We start from the raw sequence: 18,131 nt of genomic DNA, 5'->3' as shown, positions 1-18,131 counted from the left end.
GTAAAAAAAAGTTGTAAAATGCAGCCTATGCCTTATGCTACTAGAAAAGCTTTTGCCCAAATAGGCATACTTTTTCTCAATCTAGTTCTCGTGACTAATTAAAAGCTAACTTTTTTTTCCCTCCAAAAGCTTTGGACGGGCGTAACATTCATGCAAAACTGACATGAGTAGAACACTATGAACTCTGCACCAGTGGAGCCTGCCAAACATTTGCAAAACACTCAACATTTTTAACAGATGTGACGCACAGCCCTTGGACTTGGAGAGATTTTTGGAAAGCAGAGGTGCTCCCTATGCCAGATCCCGCATTCTTTGAGTGTCCTTTTTGGCTACTGGTACTTCCGGGTTAATCCCAGGATTCTCAAAGGTGCATTGTGAAACTGTTGCTGTATTGTTCCTTCACCGCAGGGAGCCCACAGTAGCAGATGGTTTGAGGGTCTTGGAACAGGCAATACCTAGCAACAGGTACCTTGTTGCTCCAGAGTCCCACTTCTTGGCCTGACGGATCTCATTGCAGCCTAAATACGTTGCAGGGACATAATTCTATTGCACAGCTGAAGGAGTGGAGTTCATTTTGAGCAGTATGACAAACTGTAGTTTATGAGCCAGTACTGGGATTAGTTGTATTTTTAAGAATGAAAATGCCAATCCAGGGGACAGGAAGTTATAGACCATATTTCTTTGCCAGAATGATCCATAGAGTTGTAGACTGCCTTGGAAACTCCTGAAGAGAGAACAGTTGTCCTTCGATCTTTTCCTATCTACAGAAGTCCTGGCCCTTGTGGTTGTTCTGCCCAAAACTATATGTAAAGAAGCAGGAGGAAAATAACTTTATTCTTAAATATTCTGTATGAACCAATTCCCCAAAAGAGATGCTATATTCTATGGAATCCACTCCATTATTATTATACCATCCATGTTAGCACCCCCAGGAGTCTGCATTTTGTTGCCCGGTTCAGCTATTAAACTAGAATGTCAGAATATTCATACAGTTAGATGGAACCCGATTTTGGCCAATTTAATAACCCAAGACCATCTGGCCCTTTCCAGGTCCTCGCTCCTGCAGAGTACTGGTCTGTCCTTGTTTGGTACCGTCGTTTCCAGTAGTGTCCCTTGCATCGCTGCCGGTGACCCAAGACTTCATCGGGGCATTTGTCTCACCAGTGGTAGTTTACTCCAACGCTCAAGTGACTCTGCATGAGTTACTAGTTTGGGTCCATGTATGACAAACTGTTATCCCATACACGGAAAGTAACGGTTCGTTCAGTGAGGGTTCCTTATAAGGAATGGGAAGTTATTAGTATTCCGCCAAAGAGACGCCAGTTAAAGTAAACTACTGCTAAACAAACCTGAGCCCTTACAGGGCGGAAACCAGAGTCAAGTGTCTAAGCATGTTTGCATTTGCAAATGGCCGGATTTGGAAAATGCATTTTCTTAGATACAAACCGCGAACCTATTATGATCCAATACCCATTCAGTATTTGGAAGGGGCGTGTTTAAAGCGTCCCTTCCAAATACCGAATCGGATAGGTATGTAGTAATGTTTTGTGACAGAATTCTGGTTAGAAAGCATGAATCTTTTACCACCACCTTAAAGGAGTGGGTAAGCCATTCGAAAATCTCGAATGGGTCCCACAAGGACTCCCTCCCCCTGTGTGAATGTTGATAACATTTTTAAGAGTAGGCAGTAGTCTCAGGGACCTCATTTTCTTAAATAAACATACTTTTCTTTTTTGTTCTAAACTCATCCCGTTTTTCTTAAAGAAAAATGTGTTGCATTTAAAAAAATGGTTTATTTAAAGCAATTCCAGACATTGTGGTCTGCTGACCACCGCCAGCTACCATCGCTTTAATGGCTGCAATTCGTAGTTGGTCACAATTTACCATCTACCTCATTAATATTAAAGAAGTAAGTATAATTGCAACCCACTAGGAACCAGTAATTTTCAAGCTGACCTATTAGTATAAAGGCCAGTTCACAAATTACCACACTGGAAGCAATAATGCTGGTTGCAAATTGCCTGTATTTTGTGACGTTCTTGGCACATCTGGCCCTATGTCTTCCAGCGCACTGAGGTATGTGACTTCAAAGTAAAATATCGCTTGATGCTAGTATGTAGGACAGTGATCAGACTTGACCCTGTTCGAATCCTCCTGGTTCCTCAGGTACCCACTAGACACCTGAGGGATTGTGACGTTCATGGAATCAAAGTACCAGAGTCGTTTGAGACAATGGAATATCACCCACTGCCTACTTTTCCTCCCACTTCAAGGTAGCCAGTACTGTAGAGCTCCTACCCCAAACCACCCAAATTGCTTTAACGCCAATAAAACAGGTAGAGTCCTTCTGATTTGCAATGGGTGCTTGGGAAACAAATTGTCAGCCAGCGGGTGTTTCAGTGCTTGGAACTTCCTCGCTCATTGTTAGCGATAAACTGACATCAGGCACTGGTTCACTCAGAAGGGTCATGGGAAAGGATAGTGAAGGGTCTGGGTAACCCCATTACTGTAGCCAGGGCAATAGGATTGAGTGGGGGTTGGGCTTGAATGTCCTTGCTTGGCAGTCAATGTCACTTATGTAAGCAGCTTGTGACTGATAGATGGATTATGCTTTTTAGGCTGCGTGAATGGAATTAATTTATTGGTCTTGATTGACAACGGATGTCAGATGACCTTCCTGGCCAGCATCAAGGCAAAGGTTGTTGCAGCTTTGTAAAGGTATCTGCAGAGTCCCTGAATGTGCTCCTGTTGGTACAGACTTCTCGCCCTGAACCTGCCACCTACAAACTTCACCTGTTCTCCATGAAGGCACAGATACCCCACACCTCTGTGGCCTGGTGTCATGTCCCCTGTTGACTCTTTCCCATGTAGCTAACCTGCTCTCCCTGTGAACTCAGTCTTGTAGTCCTGCATGCACACTCATCCTTTCTTTTGATTCTACCTAATGCTGTGATCTCTCCTCTCCAGCTGGCGCACTCCCTCAGGTTGCTCCTTGAATACACCGGGACAGAGTACGAAGACAAGAAGTATGTCACTGGACCAGGTAATAAAAAAATGGAGGCTAGTATTGCACTGAAAGCAATGGGTCATTCTTTTATCCTGATCAGTGTTTTGTCTGTGGTCAGTACTGGGTCTAGATTGTGTCCATCTTCCTGAATGTGGAACTGACACACTGGGATTTCGTACTTGTGGTGTTCCTCTAGGCCGGATCTTGCTGAGTTAAACAACCTTCAGTATCTTGCCTCTGAATTGTTATTAACATTGTGCTTAGCTGTGGGTGTACTTGTTTACTTGCCTTCCACTTGATGTTCTGTCCTGAGACTAACCTAACCCAACTGTGCAGTGGTCAAGCCGAGTTGGCCATCATTCCTGCCTGAAAACAGACCTCCATGGCAGGTAATGCAGCCAGTGGTCGTGGTGGGTGTGAATTCAGCAGTCTGTAACGCATGGATTGCTTCAATCTATCCTATGTTACTAAGCCCTGCTCTCTACTGTCAGTGATTTGACAGTCTGATGGATCCCACTGGAAGCCTGGTGTTTCTTTCAAGTTTGATCCCCCTCTCTCAGGAATGGCCTTTAAAGAATCCTGAGAATACAGTCCTTGAACTGGATCAATGCTAGAAAATATCTGGGAGGGCTGATGTGAGTGACATCTGTGACGAGGCACAGTAGGACTAGGAGTAACGAAGGTTACGGGTAAGTAACTGCATTTGAGGATGTTTTAAAGATCTTTCACCCAAAGGCTTCTCTGTGCTTTGGAACAGCAACCAGAGACCAATTACTGCAGCCTTTATAGAACGCCTGAGAGTAAAGATGCAGCCATGGCTTTAACAACTTCTGAACTTCAGCAGATTTACTTTGTGAAAAGAGAGTGGTAAGGTATTCCAAAGAAAAGCAACCGCGACTGAAAATGCTCTGATTCCCTTACAGACCAGTTTGAATTCGGGGACACAATGTGGAAGTTAACCAAAAGATCAGATGCCGAGAGTGCATGTATTTTCTACTACTATGGATGCTATATTAATGTTAATCTGCAATTGGACACCTAATCTTTCCAATGTTCTGTTAACAGAATATGATTGTACCATCCTTTCTGGTATTTTTTAAGAGAGGGCAGCACTTTTTGACGGGATGCCACCCTGCCTACACTACTCCTACTGGGGACACTTGTGCCTCTTACAGAAGTAGCTCTCCTGATACCAAAGGGTAGTTTGCAAATGGAACAGGACCAAATGTTCAGAATCGTGGACTCTGATGCTAAAGATTATATGCAGAGTTAATTCCGACGTCCTAACCGTTCTGCTAAGAAACTGAACGTATTCATCCAACAAATTAGGATAATGGAAGGTGCTCTAACCCGGAAACAAAATTAGGAAGTACCCATTGACCAGTCAAAGGGAGGTCACTGCTTAGATTGAGAAGCTAAAGAAGGCTGAAATCGACAATCCATTGGAATCTTCCTTCCGGATAAGCTGTTGTCTATCAGATCATCGGGACGATTGAGCAATGTCAATCTTGAGACCTTTAAACTGCAGCGTTTTTTTTGAGACTGCCACCCATTTCACGACCTCAGATCCTGGTTCCTATACATGTCAAGGTGTTTTGCGCCATTGACCTTTTGGTGGCATATCGGTTGCATTCGCTTTCAAGGTCAGCCCCCCTTTGCCACTGTGGACTGGGTACATTCGTTTAGGATGGATGTACCATTCTTTCAGTGAATCCCACAGAACACCTCATTCGCGGCACATTTGAGCGCCACACAGCCTGGATAAATGGGAGGGTTGTTCCCTGTGTGAGTGCGTGTATGTTACTGTATCCAACTTTCTGAATGGTGTTGGTGTGCATGAGTCTTTACATGTTCTACTAACCAGCGATATTGGCAGCTTGTCCTCTCCTGTAGCAGGGGTGTCATTTATTAAAGACACAAGTTTGGCACCCTGCAAGCAGAGCATGATCTCCAGACTTGAGCAAACTATCCCTCTCCAAACAGCTCTGCATCAGAAACTAAAGTTTCACTCACTTGCCCCATGCAAAATACCCTTCCACTTGGCGTTTGTGCCAGTGGTGTTTTTTCTCAATTCATTGTTGCTGTGGACATGTGTAAATTTATCTCAATGCATTTTAGATAGATTCCATTCGGAATTGTATTTAATTTTAATAAAGGCCAGGTTTTTCTGTGAATTAAATTGAAATGGGGAATGTGGTTGAACAGGTTTGGTTCCTCTCTTGCAATTATTTTGTGTAATGTATTTTTAAGCACCGTTTGAAATTGATCAGTACCCTAAACCCTTACCTAATTGCTTAATCCAGCCCAAATCCTGATCCAACCCCAACTGACACTAACCTTATCAAAACTCTACGCTAATACTTGCATAACTACAACCAAGAGCTTACCATCCATTCTTACACTGGGACCTTAATTGTATTCCTGACCTTTTTTCCAAATGCTGTACTTGACTTTTCTCGCCTTTCTCTAAAACCGCTCTGTATTTCTGATTTTGTATTTCTAGGATTTCTCTTTTTTAATAAAATGTTTGTTTAAATGTGTTCTTTTTTTGGGGGGTGTGGGGGGAATGGGATGGAACTGAAGCATGCCTTCAAGAGAAGTTTCAACATTAAGTTCAAGTTTTCCATGGGCAGTGTGCCCAATTTTGTCACGTGACTGCTGCGAGTAGAACCGAATCCTAATTTAGTCCAAGAATAAACTTTTAGGAATAAGAACAGTTTTTTAAGGGTTTTCCTATGATTAGAAGTATTTTATTCCAGATGTGTACTAAGTTTGTGCAATTATCACACCCCAAGGGTTCTCTCACAACCATGTTCAGTTTTCATGCCCACTGAGTGAGTACCTTAGATATGGATGAGACTGCGCCTCACCACCATTAAAGGTTTTTGGCCCCACTCCGTGCAGCATAATTTGCATTATTGCAAGTGATCCGATACCGATTTGTCCCCGATGAGATGTTCCATCCTTGTACCAGGTGCTGCAAGTCTGGACCTGCATACATTGTTGAAGTGTGTAGTTGCTGCGTGAAAATGTGTGCAGTGACCCGCATGACGTAATCTTTACAAATTTGATAGCGTGCTTCGGTATGCCTATCGCAGACGAGTGTGCAGTTGTAAGGTAAGCTGATCTCCATTCAGTGGCAGCTGATATTTCTGGAGAGTGGTGGGATATAAATACTTGCCCCGAAATGAAGCAAGTGAGCAATTCTGAATTACTTACTGGGGAGGGTGGGTTCACCATCCACCCCCTGAGAATTCTGAATTACGGGAATAGTGAGACCAGGGCCGTTATGTTAACTGGGGTATAATTTGGGGAAAATTGTTCATTATGGATTGTTAAATGAAACACGTTTCTCAATGTGTGCATATCTGTATATATAGCTATAACTGTTTTTCCTTTGAGTTTCGAATTTTATTTCATTTTTCACTTTTGCTGCTGTGCCAGTGGCATTTGGCACAGTCGCTGGCATTGTCAGGGGGGGGGGGGGTGCTGATTTCTTTGAAAATGGTTTGATAGTTGATGACTGCCATATCAAGCGGCATGTCATTTGATAGTGTATTTAAAGGTCAACAGATCCTCGGGGTCTAGTACTTTTGTTTTTCAAGAGTGGTGAGATGTAGGCTGCCTTGAGATCCTTCAGTACAAAAATTGATGGATGACGGGAGTGAAGAATGGTCCTAGCTTTGATGGCTACCCGCTTTGATATCATGATCTTGAGGATTGAAGGGGGCAAGAGGCAGATACTCCACAGCATGTTGCGAATTCAGTTATTATGCCTCTGGAAGACTGAAGGGCATGAGGTTGCATCATTGCTGGGCCAGCTGTCACGGCAAAGGGAGTATTGTAGAGGGGTTCCTAGCATGCCTTATTGCAGATAAAGGAGCATAGGGCAATGGCTATGTAAGGAAGTGCCCGGTTATTGTCACAAATTCTAGTGGGTAAAGTACCCTAGTTTCAGAAATTCTGCACTATTGGGATGTTTCTTCAAAGTGCCGGACGGCTCTTGTACTTTCCCTAGTGGTTGCCTTTTATTCTTTGGACTGATGCTGGAGGCACAGGTTGTCTATTGTCTTTCCCTCTTCCATCATCTTTCCAGAGCTTTACTTTTCCTTTTGACTTCCTTGGTAGATCAACCCAAAATCTTGCTTGCTTTTATTGGACCTTACCTATTGACAGGCATCAAAATGCCAAGGTCAACAATTTGTCAAATGTTACTGGTTCTGTGGGCAGGAGTCCATAGAAGAGTCAGTCCAGTTCTTTAAAGCATTGTTTCGAAGTGTGCTACCTTTATTGACAATCGGCTACCTTTCTGGCCACATGTGCTAGAATGTAGTGTGATGGCACCAGCATACCATGTTCATTGATCGTATAGTCCAGACCAGACCCGACCCAAATTCAAATTAGTCTTTATTCGATATTTTTCAATCATAAAAAGACATTTTACAATTTAAAAAATTGTTGTTGTTACACCCACACCCCACAAGAATACAGTATCCACAATGAATCATTTCAATCTAATCTAAAAATAATATATCGACCTAAATCATCCTATTTACATATTTACATATTTTTAAATATAAGATATCAAAACAGTTATAAGAGCAAAATTAATCAATACCGAATATATCAGTTACTTATGCAGTATACATAGTGTGTCACTTACTAAATACAATGTGCAAATTTGGATAGCAGCATATAGTGGCTATCCCTAGAGTTACTCCAAGCTCATTTTACGTGCCCGAATTATCCACATCCAGTGGAGGAATTTCGACATGGCTATAACAGGCTGGGAGGTGTCGGTTCTTAAGATCCTAGCAGCCTCGTTTGCTGATTTTAAGCCCAACTGGGCACAAATCGGTTTTAGCCATGATCGTCCAGGAGCGCTATATTCGGGACAAGCAAACAACACATGTCCAATGTTTTCCTTATGATCAGAGCAAAAGGGGCACCTTGTAGTTTGGTTCTTGTACCATTTTTCAGTTAGGGCATTTAATGGTAGTGTCCCCACCCTCAATTGGTGGTACCTCTTCCGGTCCCCAGGGATGGTGATCCAATCCCAATAAGATTCTAGGGCCGGTGCATGCTTGAGTTCTAGGAAGTCGTTAGTAAAAGATCGTTCAATACGACTTCCAAAACACTTGGTCTCGATCATGCTCCAATACAGATCTCGAAGTTTTTTTTTGGGTGGGAAAACATTACTTGCAGGGTCATCCCACAATTGGGATAATCCCATAGCCCTATAAATAGTTTTTTACCTCTCTCATCCATGCTATTTTGTGACTTGTGTCCTGGGTTCTAACCTTAAGGAAGCCTTGGGCGTACTGAGAGTTCTGGGGTTACCCATAACCTCCTCCAGTAGGCAACTGATCTGTACCTGGCCATATCCTCAAAGCCGTAAAATCCCAGATCATAATTTAGAGGTAGCAAAGGGGTTGACATTGGTAGACCAGTAATGTTGCGGAGAAATTTGTTTTGTGCTACCGCCAGCTTTGTGAGATTACTAGGCCCCCAAAGTTCTGCCCCATAAAGAACTGCGGCTCCAACCTTTGCATTGTAAATTTTTAAAACCGGACTAATAGGTTTAGAATGTCTCCTGTCAATTGAGCATGCCTTGTAGCTAGCTCGTTAGTGTGTTGTTTCCAGTCTAGGTTATAAGACAGGGTAATACCGAGGTACTTAAAGACCTAGGTCTGTTCAAGTTGGACCCCGTCCATAATAGCCTTCCCTCTGATGTGTCTTCGTTTGTGCAAGACCATACATTTTGTTTTACTTGTATTGATAACAAGACCATGGTCTGCACAAAACGATTCAAAAACTCCAATGGCCCTCTGAAGTCCCTGTTGAGTCTTAGATATCAGCAGGGTATCGTCCGCGAACATCAACAGGGGGGGATCAGTCTTCCTGCCAACTTTGGGGCATCTGTAGGTTGTTGTTCGAAGTACCTGATCACCCTGTTGATGTACAGCGAGAAGAGCGTTGGAGCTAGTACGCATCCTTGGCGTACTCCCTTTTCAATAGGAAATTTATCAGTAACGCTGCCCTGCTGGTTCCAACGAACTTGTGCAAAATTATTCTCTTGCATTCTAATTAATAAGGACAATTTTATTTGGAATACCCTGTTCTTGTAGGATATTCCACAACTTGGGGCGGGACTGGTGGTTTATTGGCCTACTTGTGGTGGTAAGTTCCTTCGCTATAAGCCTGACCTAGCCCACAAGCCAGAGCTCGTGTGCCTGTGTGTTTGTAGCTCACGTGTTGCTTACATCTTGTGCGTCTGAGTGAAGGAGGACTGTTCCATTCATGTGCAAAATATGGAGGAATGGTTGCATTCCCAGACTGTTGAAGTGAATTGCTGACACTCCTGAGACTGTAGTGAGGCTGGACAATAGGTATTACGTTGGCTATTTGAGTGCTGAGTTTGTGACTCCCTACTCAACCACTCTAGGAGTTTGACCGTTCACCATAGATTCTACTGAGTCAAGTGGTAAAGGGGCTGTACTTGGCCAAATTTGAAGTGGTGTAGCTAGACCTTGTGCAGGCTGCAGAGGGGGGGAGGGGGGTTTGCTGGTGGTTCCTGTGTGACCGATGACGACCACAGATAAGAGCAGGGGCAGAGTGCAGGAGCCACTGCCCTGAAAACTCATGCCGCCCAGGTGGACCCTTCACCCATTTCTCCCACCCACCTTGCTAAGCCACTGGTCATAGTAAATGGGGAAACTCGTTCGACGCAAACTGACACAGTCCCACGGCTGAGCCTCAGTAGACCATGCTTGCCACTTGGGCCCTCAAACTAGGCACGATAGCCATGGCGGCTGCTGCTGTCTTTGTTAGAGGTGTAGAACCAAGTAGGGCTGTGGAAAAACCACAACCTGAGTGGAGCATAGCAACAGACAAGAATGCCTCAATCAGCTTACCAAATTAATCAAAAGGACTGATTTGCTCTAAGGCATGTACTTTTATCATGTCCCAATCTTTTTGCATTCGCAGTAAATAAATCAATGTTTTCTAAAGATGTACACTTAATTGCAATGCATTCTTAAACTTTACAATATAATTAACTGTTCAAAAACAAACCCCACATGAATGGGTAAATACATTCAGCAGTTTAAGAAGAAACGGTCCCAATGCATTTCGGGTTCAGATCTGAACCCTTCGCCAGGGGATAAATGTTATTTGCCAGTCGAGGTAGCAGTGTTCTCCACAGGAAACCTACAACACAATCCTTTTCAATGTAACTAGCTCAACGCTATTTACACTGTAATAGAATAGAATTTGCCCTCAGGTAAATAGTAAAGTGTGCAAAAGAATGAAGAGATTTGTGCAACAAGATAAAGCTCCAATGAGTGACAGTGAGACTCAAACATGAGACTGATACCCCAATGTGAAATTGCAAAGCGGGAAAACTCGCCACTGTTATGTTGAAATCCCTAAGGTGATTTCTATGTAAGATAAGAGGGTCAGATCAAACTCCAGATAGTGTAAAAAAGAGATAGGAAATGTTCAAAAAGAGGGAGTCTTACCCTCCGACAGACTGGTAAGCGTAACGCTGTAAACAAATCATCATCGAATCTGAGTATGTTGCTGCAGCAGCGTACTTTGTGACATAAAAAAGGAAGTCTAAGTTTCTCTTACCCGTTTGAAAGAAGTAAACTGACCACTTCTGTGTATGCCTTAAACTGCTGATAACGTAATGTATGTCCTGCATACAGAAATGATATCATGTCAATGGCAGTAAAAATAGGCACTCTCCCCATGGATTGATAAAAAAGCTCCTCACTGTATATGTGAAGTATCCCAGCTCAATCCGAAGTAATTATAAATCTGTTCGCATTCTGTAAAGTAAAAGACGCCGCGTTATAAAAAGGCTAGGTACATGAGAGAACGAAACTAACTGTTCTGAATTAGTGAAACCTCACCGTATGAAAGAAGGTGAAAACACCACTGCGTCTCGGGCTTTCTCCGGTTGAATGTGTTATGATCTACTCTTTCCTTTCCCCTTGCCTATGTATCTCTTCCTTACTGCTCAGCCAGAATGAGTGTTGGTGTGCCTAGAGATGTCTGGAATGTTGTATTGATGTCGTGGAATGCATGGGTGCCTGGTGAAGTTGGAACTGTCAGTTGGAGTGTGCAGGCTGAGCATGAGAGGCTGCTCCTGGTGGGGTATCACCTGGACTTTACATCTTCCAGTATTTATCTGAAGCTGTTATCATATCAATAAATCTACAACATACCTATATACCACTTGGATACAAAAGATCTTTTATTTACAACACTGGCGACTATTTAAAAGAACCTGCGTGTTTGCTGAAGGATTACCCTGGAACTAAGGATTTGACTAACCACAGGAACTCTTGAACTATATTCTCAAGAAAAAGGAGTACAAGAACTACGCTCTGGTAAGCCCCACCAGTGTCCTTTGTCAACAGGACAGCCTGCAGACCAGAGCGTTTGACTTTTGTTTGACTTTCTTGTGACCTGTGAACTGAAGTACTGGTTTTTCCTGCCTTGCATGTTACCTGCTTTACAAAACTAGATCTGTTTGACCTTTTACTGATGATATTCCTGGATGTGTTACTTCTGCCCTGCTGTCTATAGCAACTGGTTCATGGGAATTGGCACCATTACTGTGTGCAGAGAAAACTGCCACCTCCTTTAATCTGGCACCCCTTTAAGCAAAAGCTGGTCTACTAACGGTGGTAACCTGAATTTTCAAGAGGTTCGGTTGTTTAAGCTGTGGAGTTAGTGCCCTTTTTGTACTGGATTACAGCTCATTGTTACCAACTTAATTGGATGTGTGGTGAAATTCAATAGTTAGTGTCCAATGACACAGAGCGCAATGGAAAAGACCAGCTGTTTTTTTACTTTGTTCCCTTCCTGTACTGAAAGTTGTTTACTAGGAGCAAGACTGATCGTCTGCCATCCGAGGAGTTCCACATTTTCTGTGAGTAATTACTTTGCTTTTTGCCGATTTTGTTGCCCTGGCTGCAACTTGACAGTTAAACTGCTCATTTTTACACATTTCATGAGCCTCACCGTGCACACCGTCGCATGCAGTCTTACCGGCGTGTTGGAGTCATGCAGCTTGTTCGTGGAAGCCTCATGACGATTCCCTTTGTTGGCTGCTTCTTTGCTGCCTCCAGACTTTTTGTAGCAAGGGCATGCATGGAGCCACTCTGCGTGCGTCTGATCAGCGCACCGCCATATTGCGATTAGAGTGTTCGTCTGGTGCATTTTTAGGTCTCGACCTCTGCCAATGCGCTTGCGCATTGCAGATGTCGAGACATATAGAGTTGGATCCACGAAAGCTACACCAGGTGGATTGCGCCGAGTGCATGTGCCCGTGCACGCGCTTTCCATTTGCTCTCCGAGCCGCCTGCCTCGCATCATTGCAACAGACCCGCCACAGCAATGCTGAGAGCTTCACTTCAAAGGGATCCGCTCTCCCGCCCCCTGCTTCACACTTCATAGGAATGCACCCACCGCCCACGCAATGCCGAGAGCATTTCGTGGCCGCTTTTCATTTCGTGGCCGCTTTTGAGTATCCTGCATGTCTTCTGTGCTTATTTATTCATCCGATTCCTAACATATGGCATGTACTGAACAGTTATGTACTAAACCTGGCAGAGTGGATGCCCTTTGAACTTTTTTTTTTTTTTTTTTTTTTTTTTTTTTTTTTTGCAAGCACGCATTTGTCCTGATCCGAATTGGTGGAAAGCATCAAACCACCAGATACTTGATACCAGCGTAATCTCTTTTTGATTCATTTAGTCTTTTTCGTCTCTTTATTTCTTGAAAGGGAATCATTTTCTCCTGTTACTATCTGTATTTGAAGAGAATTCGCTCGACTGGGTCGGCTTTGAAAGTAACATTTACTGCCTGTTGACAGCAATGTCATCAGTTGTGTTTTTTTGACGTTTGAAAGACCGAGGGAATGTGCTCGCTTTCCATAAACTTCCTCCCTTTGTGCGATGTGTGGCATTCCTAGATGCGCGTTTCCTTTAGTGACAGCGCCTCAGTAATTCTGGTCTGCGGTGGTCTGTGTTCTCCGGCATATTTAAAGGCTTGGCGACTCCGCCCCATGGCTGTCCAAACACTCTCCACAGGCCCCAACATCAAAAGAGCTAAGCCGAGGCCACTGGAAATTGGAACCACAGGGTTCTGTAGATCAACTTCACCACTGTGATGGGCAGTGATTTCTTTCCATAATGCATCTTTTCTTAAGATCTGGCAGGTGTCTCTCTGCCCATGTAATGGGGAAGCACAGCAAGATGGCTTTTATGTTCAGCGCCACACCAGCATCCCCCATGGGCCACACCAGCATCCCCATGCCCCACCACATCACTCGTCGCCATCACAGCATCAATCTGTGCAACCATTCAACAACTGGTTCAAATATGTTCTCTCAATGTTTCAAGCTTTATTACAAATGTCACAAAAACGATGTTAATATTTCACTTTTGTTCTTGGATTTTCGTCACAATAAAATACACTGAACATAATCTTCACAAGTTATTTACAAAAGTTTCCCTGTTGCATTACAAGTGCTATAGGTGTCACATTTGCGAAAGTTATGACTATTGGCATTGTAAATGACAAAGCTATTGTTAATTTAGCTATTTTCAAAGCCAACACCTAAATAAAAAAATTGTCATTTACAAGACAAATAGCTCAAACTTTCATAATGCGAGACCTATTGCATTGCAAATGCTTGTTCTATTCAACGTTCTCTGCCATTACCAACCACGTTTTTTTATTTTGTCCTTTCTATTAAACTTTATTCTCATGTCATCCTTTTTGTGGCACCACTTTGTTTCATATTATTCAATCTCCTGGTATCCTGAAACTACAAGACCGGTGGCGTTTCGGATGATTCATTGATCCTCAGTATCAGCTGTTTTTTTAGGTCTCGCCTGTCAATACGCATGCGCATTGAGCTTGCGAGACTATGGGGACTTAAACAGACTTTAACCAACATGCGATTCCTTGCAGTGCCCGTGGAATTCAAGCTCAATGCGCAAGCGCATTGACATTAAAAGCGCGTGCACATGCCACCAGCCGCCTGCCTTGCATTACACATCAAAAGCAGCCCAGCCTCCCTTCCGCAGCCCCTGCTGCGTCACACCCTCATCGCCGCCTGCCGGATTAAAGTACATCTTCCAGTATTTATCCGAAGCTGTTATCTTATCAATAAATCTGCAACATACCTATACACCACTTGGCTACAGAAGTCCCTTTATTTACAACAGAATGATTGCTCCCAGGATTCGACCCATCATGCTGCACGAATTTAAAGGGACCGCATCATTTTTAACTTCTGTTAAACAGTGCATCCACATGATGGGATATACAGAACAAACTTTCTCCAGTATTAGGGTGTCTTTCATAGATTCAAATGCTTGAATAATTCCCCGTCGTCGAAGTGGGAGTCCCACGGTATATAAAATAGTAGTAATAAATATAGATATAACATCATAAATATACATATATATGAAATTAAGATTTTTTTTTTAAAGTACCATAGAATAACATGGGCCCAGAGAGGCCTAAAGGGAGAATTCACTTTAGTAACATATCCATGTCATTATAGTAGTCCACATTCAGTCAATCAGGCTTCAGCACCCTCTCCTCGGAAGCTCAAGCCCTCAGATTTTCTACCGCACGTCGTGTGAAAGATAGAGAGGCCTGTCTCCTTCTGTATCTACAGAAGTTGAAGACTTCAGACAATCCTATGTCTGATGTGAAGAGTGTGTCTTCCTACCAGTCCAAGACCTCTCTTAAGCGTGGGTCGGAGACTGAGATGCCTTCTCCTTTTCTAAAAAGGAAGAAGTTTGTGGACGCTCAAGTCTGTCTCCCCATGGGATCTGCCGGCCTCTACGCCTACGGGACCTGGTTCTCTGGTGTCTCAGTCCCAAGCTTTGCCCTCTTCATCCAAAACTAGTGCCAGCTCGACTAGCTCATCATCGCACCCGTCAACAAGATCCGTTGACGTTGTGCCTACGATGACAACATGCTCTGGGTCGACTAAGACGACGACTACAAAGTCTGCATCGATGACGAACCAAGAGGTTAGGCCCATAACCTCCATTGTGAAGATCTCGTCAAAGGCAAAATCCGTCTAGTCTACGGCCTTGCCAAAGAAGCATTAGTCGACTAAGGCTTCATCGACGCGTAGCTCGTCGACGATACCATCTTCATCGACGGTACTATTTGTCGACGGTACCACCTATCGACGGTAGCCTCGTCTATGTCTAGTACAACATTGACTACCACCTCTTCGTCGACAGCTCCGTCAACTGCGAAGAAGACTTCTTCGACAGCTGCACCATCGATGGGAAAAGTCCTGGCTCCGTCGACTGCTTCGGCTTCTTCGTCGACGCCTTGTTCTACATTGTCGAATCTGTTTCAAACACGAGCTCGTCGACAGGACACTATTCTCTGGCGACTGCAGCAACCTTTACTGTGGTGACTGCTTCTATTGTAAAACGTCCCGCTCTGCTGGTTTTGCATCCTCTTCAAGGTGATTCTGGCCCCCCTGCTCAACTCTTTGCGTCTGCAGAGGAGGAATCTTCCAATGGTGCTTATGTTGATGACACCTTTCCTCCTGCAGCAAGTCCTTCGCAGCTCAATCTAAAATATCAGGACTAAGAGGATGAGGACAATGATGACAGGGGTTCACTCTTCCCAGTTCATGATGACCAGCTGGATGTTGACCACGAGGTTCCTATGGCACAAATACCGGTGTCTTTGATATCGAACCTTCAGCACATGTTCGATTATAATCGTCGATTCCCACCTTCTGCACAGAATTCTCCTACTCCGCCTCCTCCAGCATGAGAGCCACCTCCTGTTGCTCAGCCAAGATCACCAGTTCTTCCAGATCCTGGTACTGATGATGACGTCCGCAATGATACGGACCAGGAAGACTACGCTGTCCTTACAGATTGGGACAACTATCGGGCCCAGACCTAGTCTCCTCCTGCTTCTCCCCCAGTGGACATTGGGGGTATCCACAACTTGATGGTGAGAGCTGCGAAACGTTTCTATATGCCCATGGATGTCTAACAACAAGACTGCTTCCTGTATGACTTCAAGGATCAACCTTTGAAGCAAGTGCATACCATCCCAATAATTGACTTCATCTGGCAGGAGGGTCTTAAACTAATGGAACGGCTTAACTCCATCCCGACCGTGCTTCTGTGTCTTGACAAGAATTACAAGGCGCCTGCAGATTCACCGGCATGCTTTGTGTCACAACCTAAGGCTGACTCTCTGTCATTACGCAAGCCGGCCAGAAGAGGTCGAGTAACCCGGCAACTCCGTTGACTTCGCCACCGGATCATGAGGGTCGCCGCCTGGATACCTTTGGAAAGAAATTCACCACTATGGCTGCCACGATGGTCAGGCTAGGAAATTCCTTGGCCATCCTCGGACGATATGACCGTCAGATGTGGTCAGAGATCGCGGCTTTGGTTGACCTACTTCCGGATTCCTCCAGGGCTTAAGCCCAAAAGATCGTGCAAGAGGGAGAGAAAATCTCCTCTGAAATTATAGACTGTGCAATTGATATTTCCTCTACGGGTTTCAGACAGCTCGCAGGTGCTGCAGTCTTAAGGAGGCAGGGCTGGCTTAAGGCTACGGCTTTTCGGCCTGAGGTGCAGGCAAGAGTGCTCGACTTGCCTTTTGATGGAGAGTCCCTCTTCGGCAAGCATGTGGACGACGCCTTGGAGTCCATCAAGAAAGACACGGACACTGCTCGTGCCCTGGGATCTCTCTAGTACCGGAAGCGGCCCTTTCATGGAGCACGTGGCAGAGGTACTTCCTACAATTTTCGTGGATCCTCCCAGTACTGCTCCTGTGGTGAAAACAAGCAGCGCTACTCCTATCAAACTCAAAATAGGCAATCCGATTCCAGGCCTTATCGAAGGAAAAGCACCTACAGAGGAGGCGCTACCTCTAAAAAAGTGACTTTATACGGGTCAAGTGTTTTCCTGCTCTGAAAATTGGATGTCGAATCTCCCAACACTTCTGAAATTGGTCAAAGCTAACTTCAGATTGTTGGGTCTTGGATGTCATTTTAAAGGGCCACGCTCTCTAATTTCTCAAATTTCCGCCCACCCTCTGGCCCTCCCACAGCACATTTGAAGGAGCTGTTTGCGCATGTCACAATTATGATAAAGAAAGGGGCTGTCTAAGTGGTTCCTAGATGGCAAGGGCTTTTATTCCCGCTTTTTCCTTATCGGGGAAAAAAAATCAGGAGTGGTGCCCTATCTTAGACCGCCAAGCCCTCAACAAGTTCATCAAATCCCAAACATTTCGGATGTTGACCTTACTGGAAATTTTCCAGTTCCTGAATCCCGGAGAGTTCCTCTCCACAATCGACCTCCAAGATGCATACTTTCATGTGCCAATCCATCACAGACAAACCAAGTATCTTCGCTTCACAGTGGGATCGAAACACTTCCAATTCAAAGTTTTATCTTTCGGCATTCGTTCTGCTCCGAGAGTCTTCACTAAGATCATGGCTCCAGTTGTGGCTTTTCGACGCCTACAGGGCATACAGTTCTACCCTTATTTAGACGACTGCCTGATAAAGGCTCAAACCTTTAATGCAGCAAGACAACACACTCTGACTTGCCTATCTGTCTTTCACGCCTTGGGCCTTTCCATCAACCACGAGAAATCTCATGTCTGTCCAGCACAACAAAGGATCTTTCTAGGGGCATTAATGGACTCTCGTCTGGCGAAGGTGTTTGTTTCGCAGGAGCGACAAGATCGCATAGTCAAGATGGTGGCCCTTCTACGCTAAAGAAGGTCCCCTTCTGTCTGGTTGTTAAAACCTTTTCTGGGCATGGCATCGTCCTGCAGACAGCTGATCCCCCCCCAATTGCAGGCTACACATGCGAGTCCTCCAAGAGGAGTTGGACAAACAATGACTGCAAGTCTCGGGGTCGTTCAACGACCGTCTGCCTGACCCCCACATTCAGGGCGCATTGGAATGGTGGGCTCACCTTCCAAACATCGCCACCGGGCGGCCATTCCAGGACGCAGACCCCATGCTTACCCTTACGACAGACGCTTCCTTTGAGGGTTGGGGTGCACACCTAGAAGGGTTGTAAGTCCAGCT

The 18,131-nt window shown here is 44.5% G+C and overlaps 1 protein-coding gene across 1 annotated transcript in view; it reads left to right on the top strand.

The window, feature by feature from the left end:
• The window catches only part of LOC147663243 (glutathione S-transferase Mu 2-like), a 90,903-nt gene that overhangs the window by 36,856 nt on the left and 35,916 nt on the right, over positions 1-18,131 (top strand). Inside the window, exon 2 of the mRNA XM_086950599.1 lies at positions 2,968-3,043. Within this exon, the coding sequence (XP_086806725.1) occupies positions 2,968-3,043 (76 nt within the window). The remainder of the gene's footprint in view (positions 1-2,967; positions 3,044-18,131) is intronic.

This window comes from Lissotriton vulgaris, unplaced genomic scaffold (assembly GCF_964263255.1).
Source record: "Lissotriton vulgaris unplaced genomic scaffold, aLisVul1.2 SCAFFOLD_2692, whole genome shotgun sequence".
Taxonomy (NCBI): domain Eukaryota; kingdom Metazoa; phylum Chordata; class Amphibia; order Caudata; family Salamandridae; genus Lissotriton; species Lissotriton vulgaris.
This window is presented reverse-complemented; position numbering and strand designations above follow the sequence as displayed.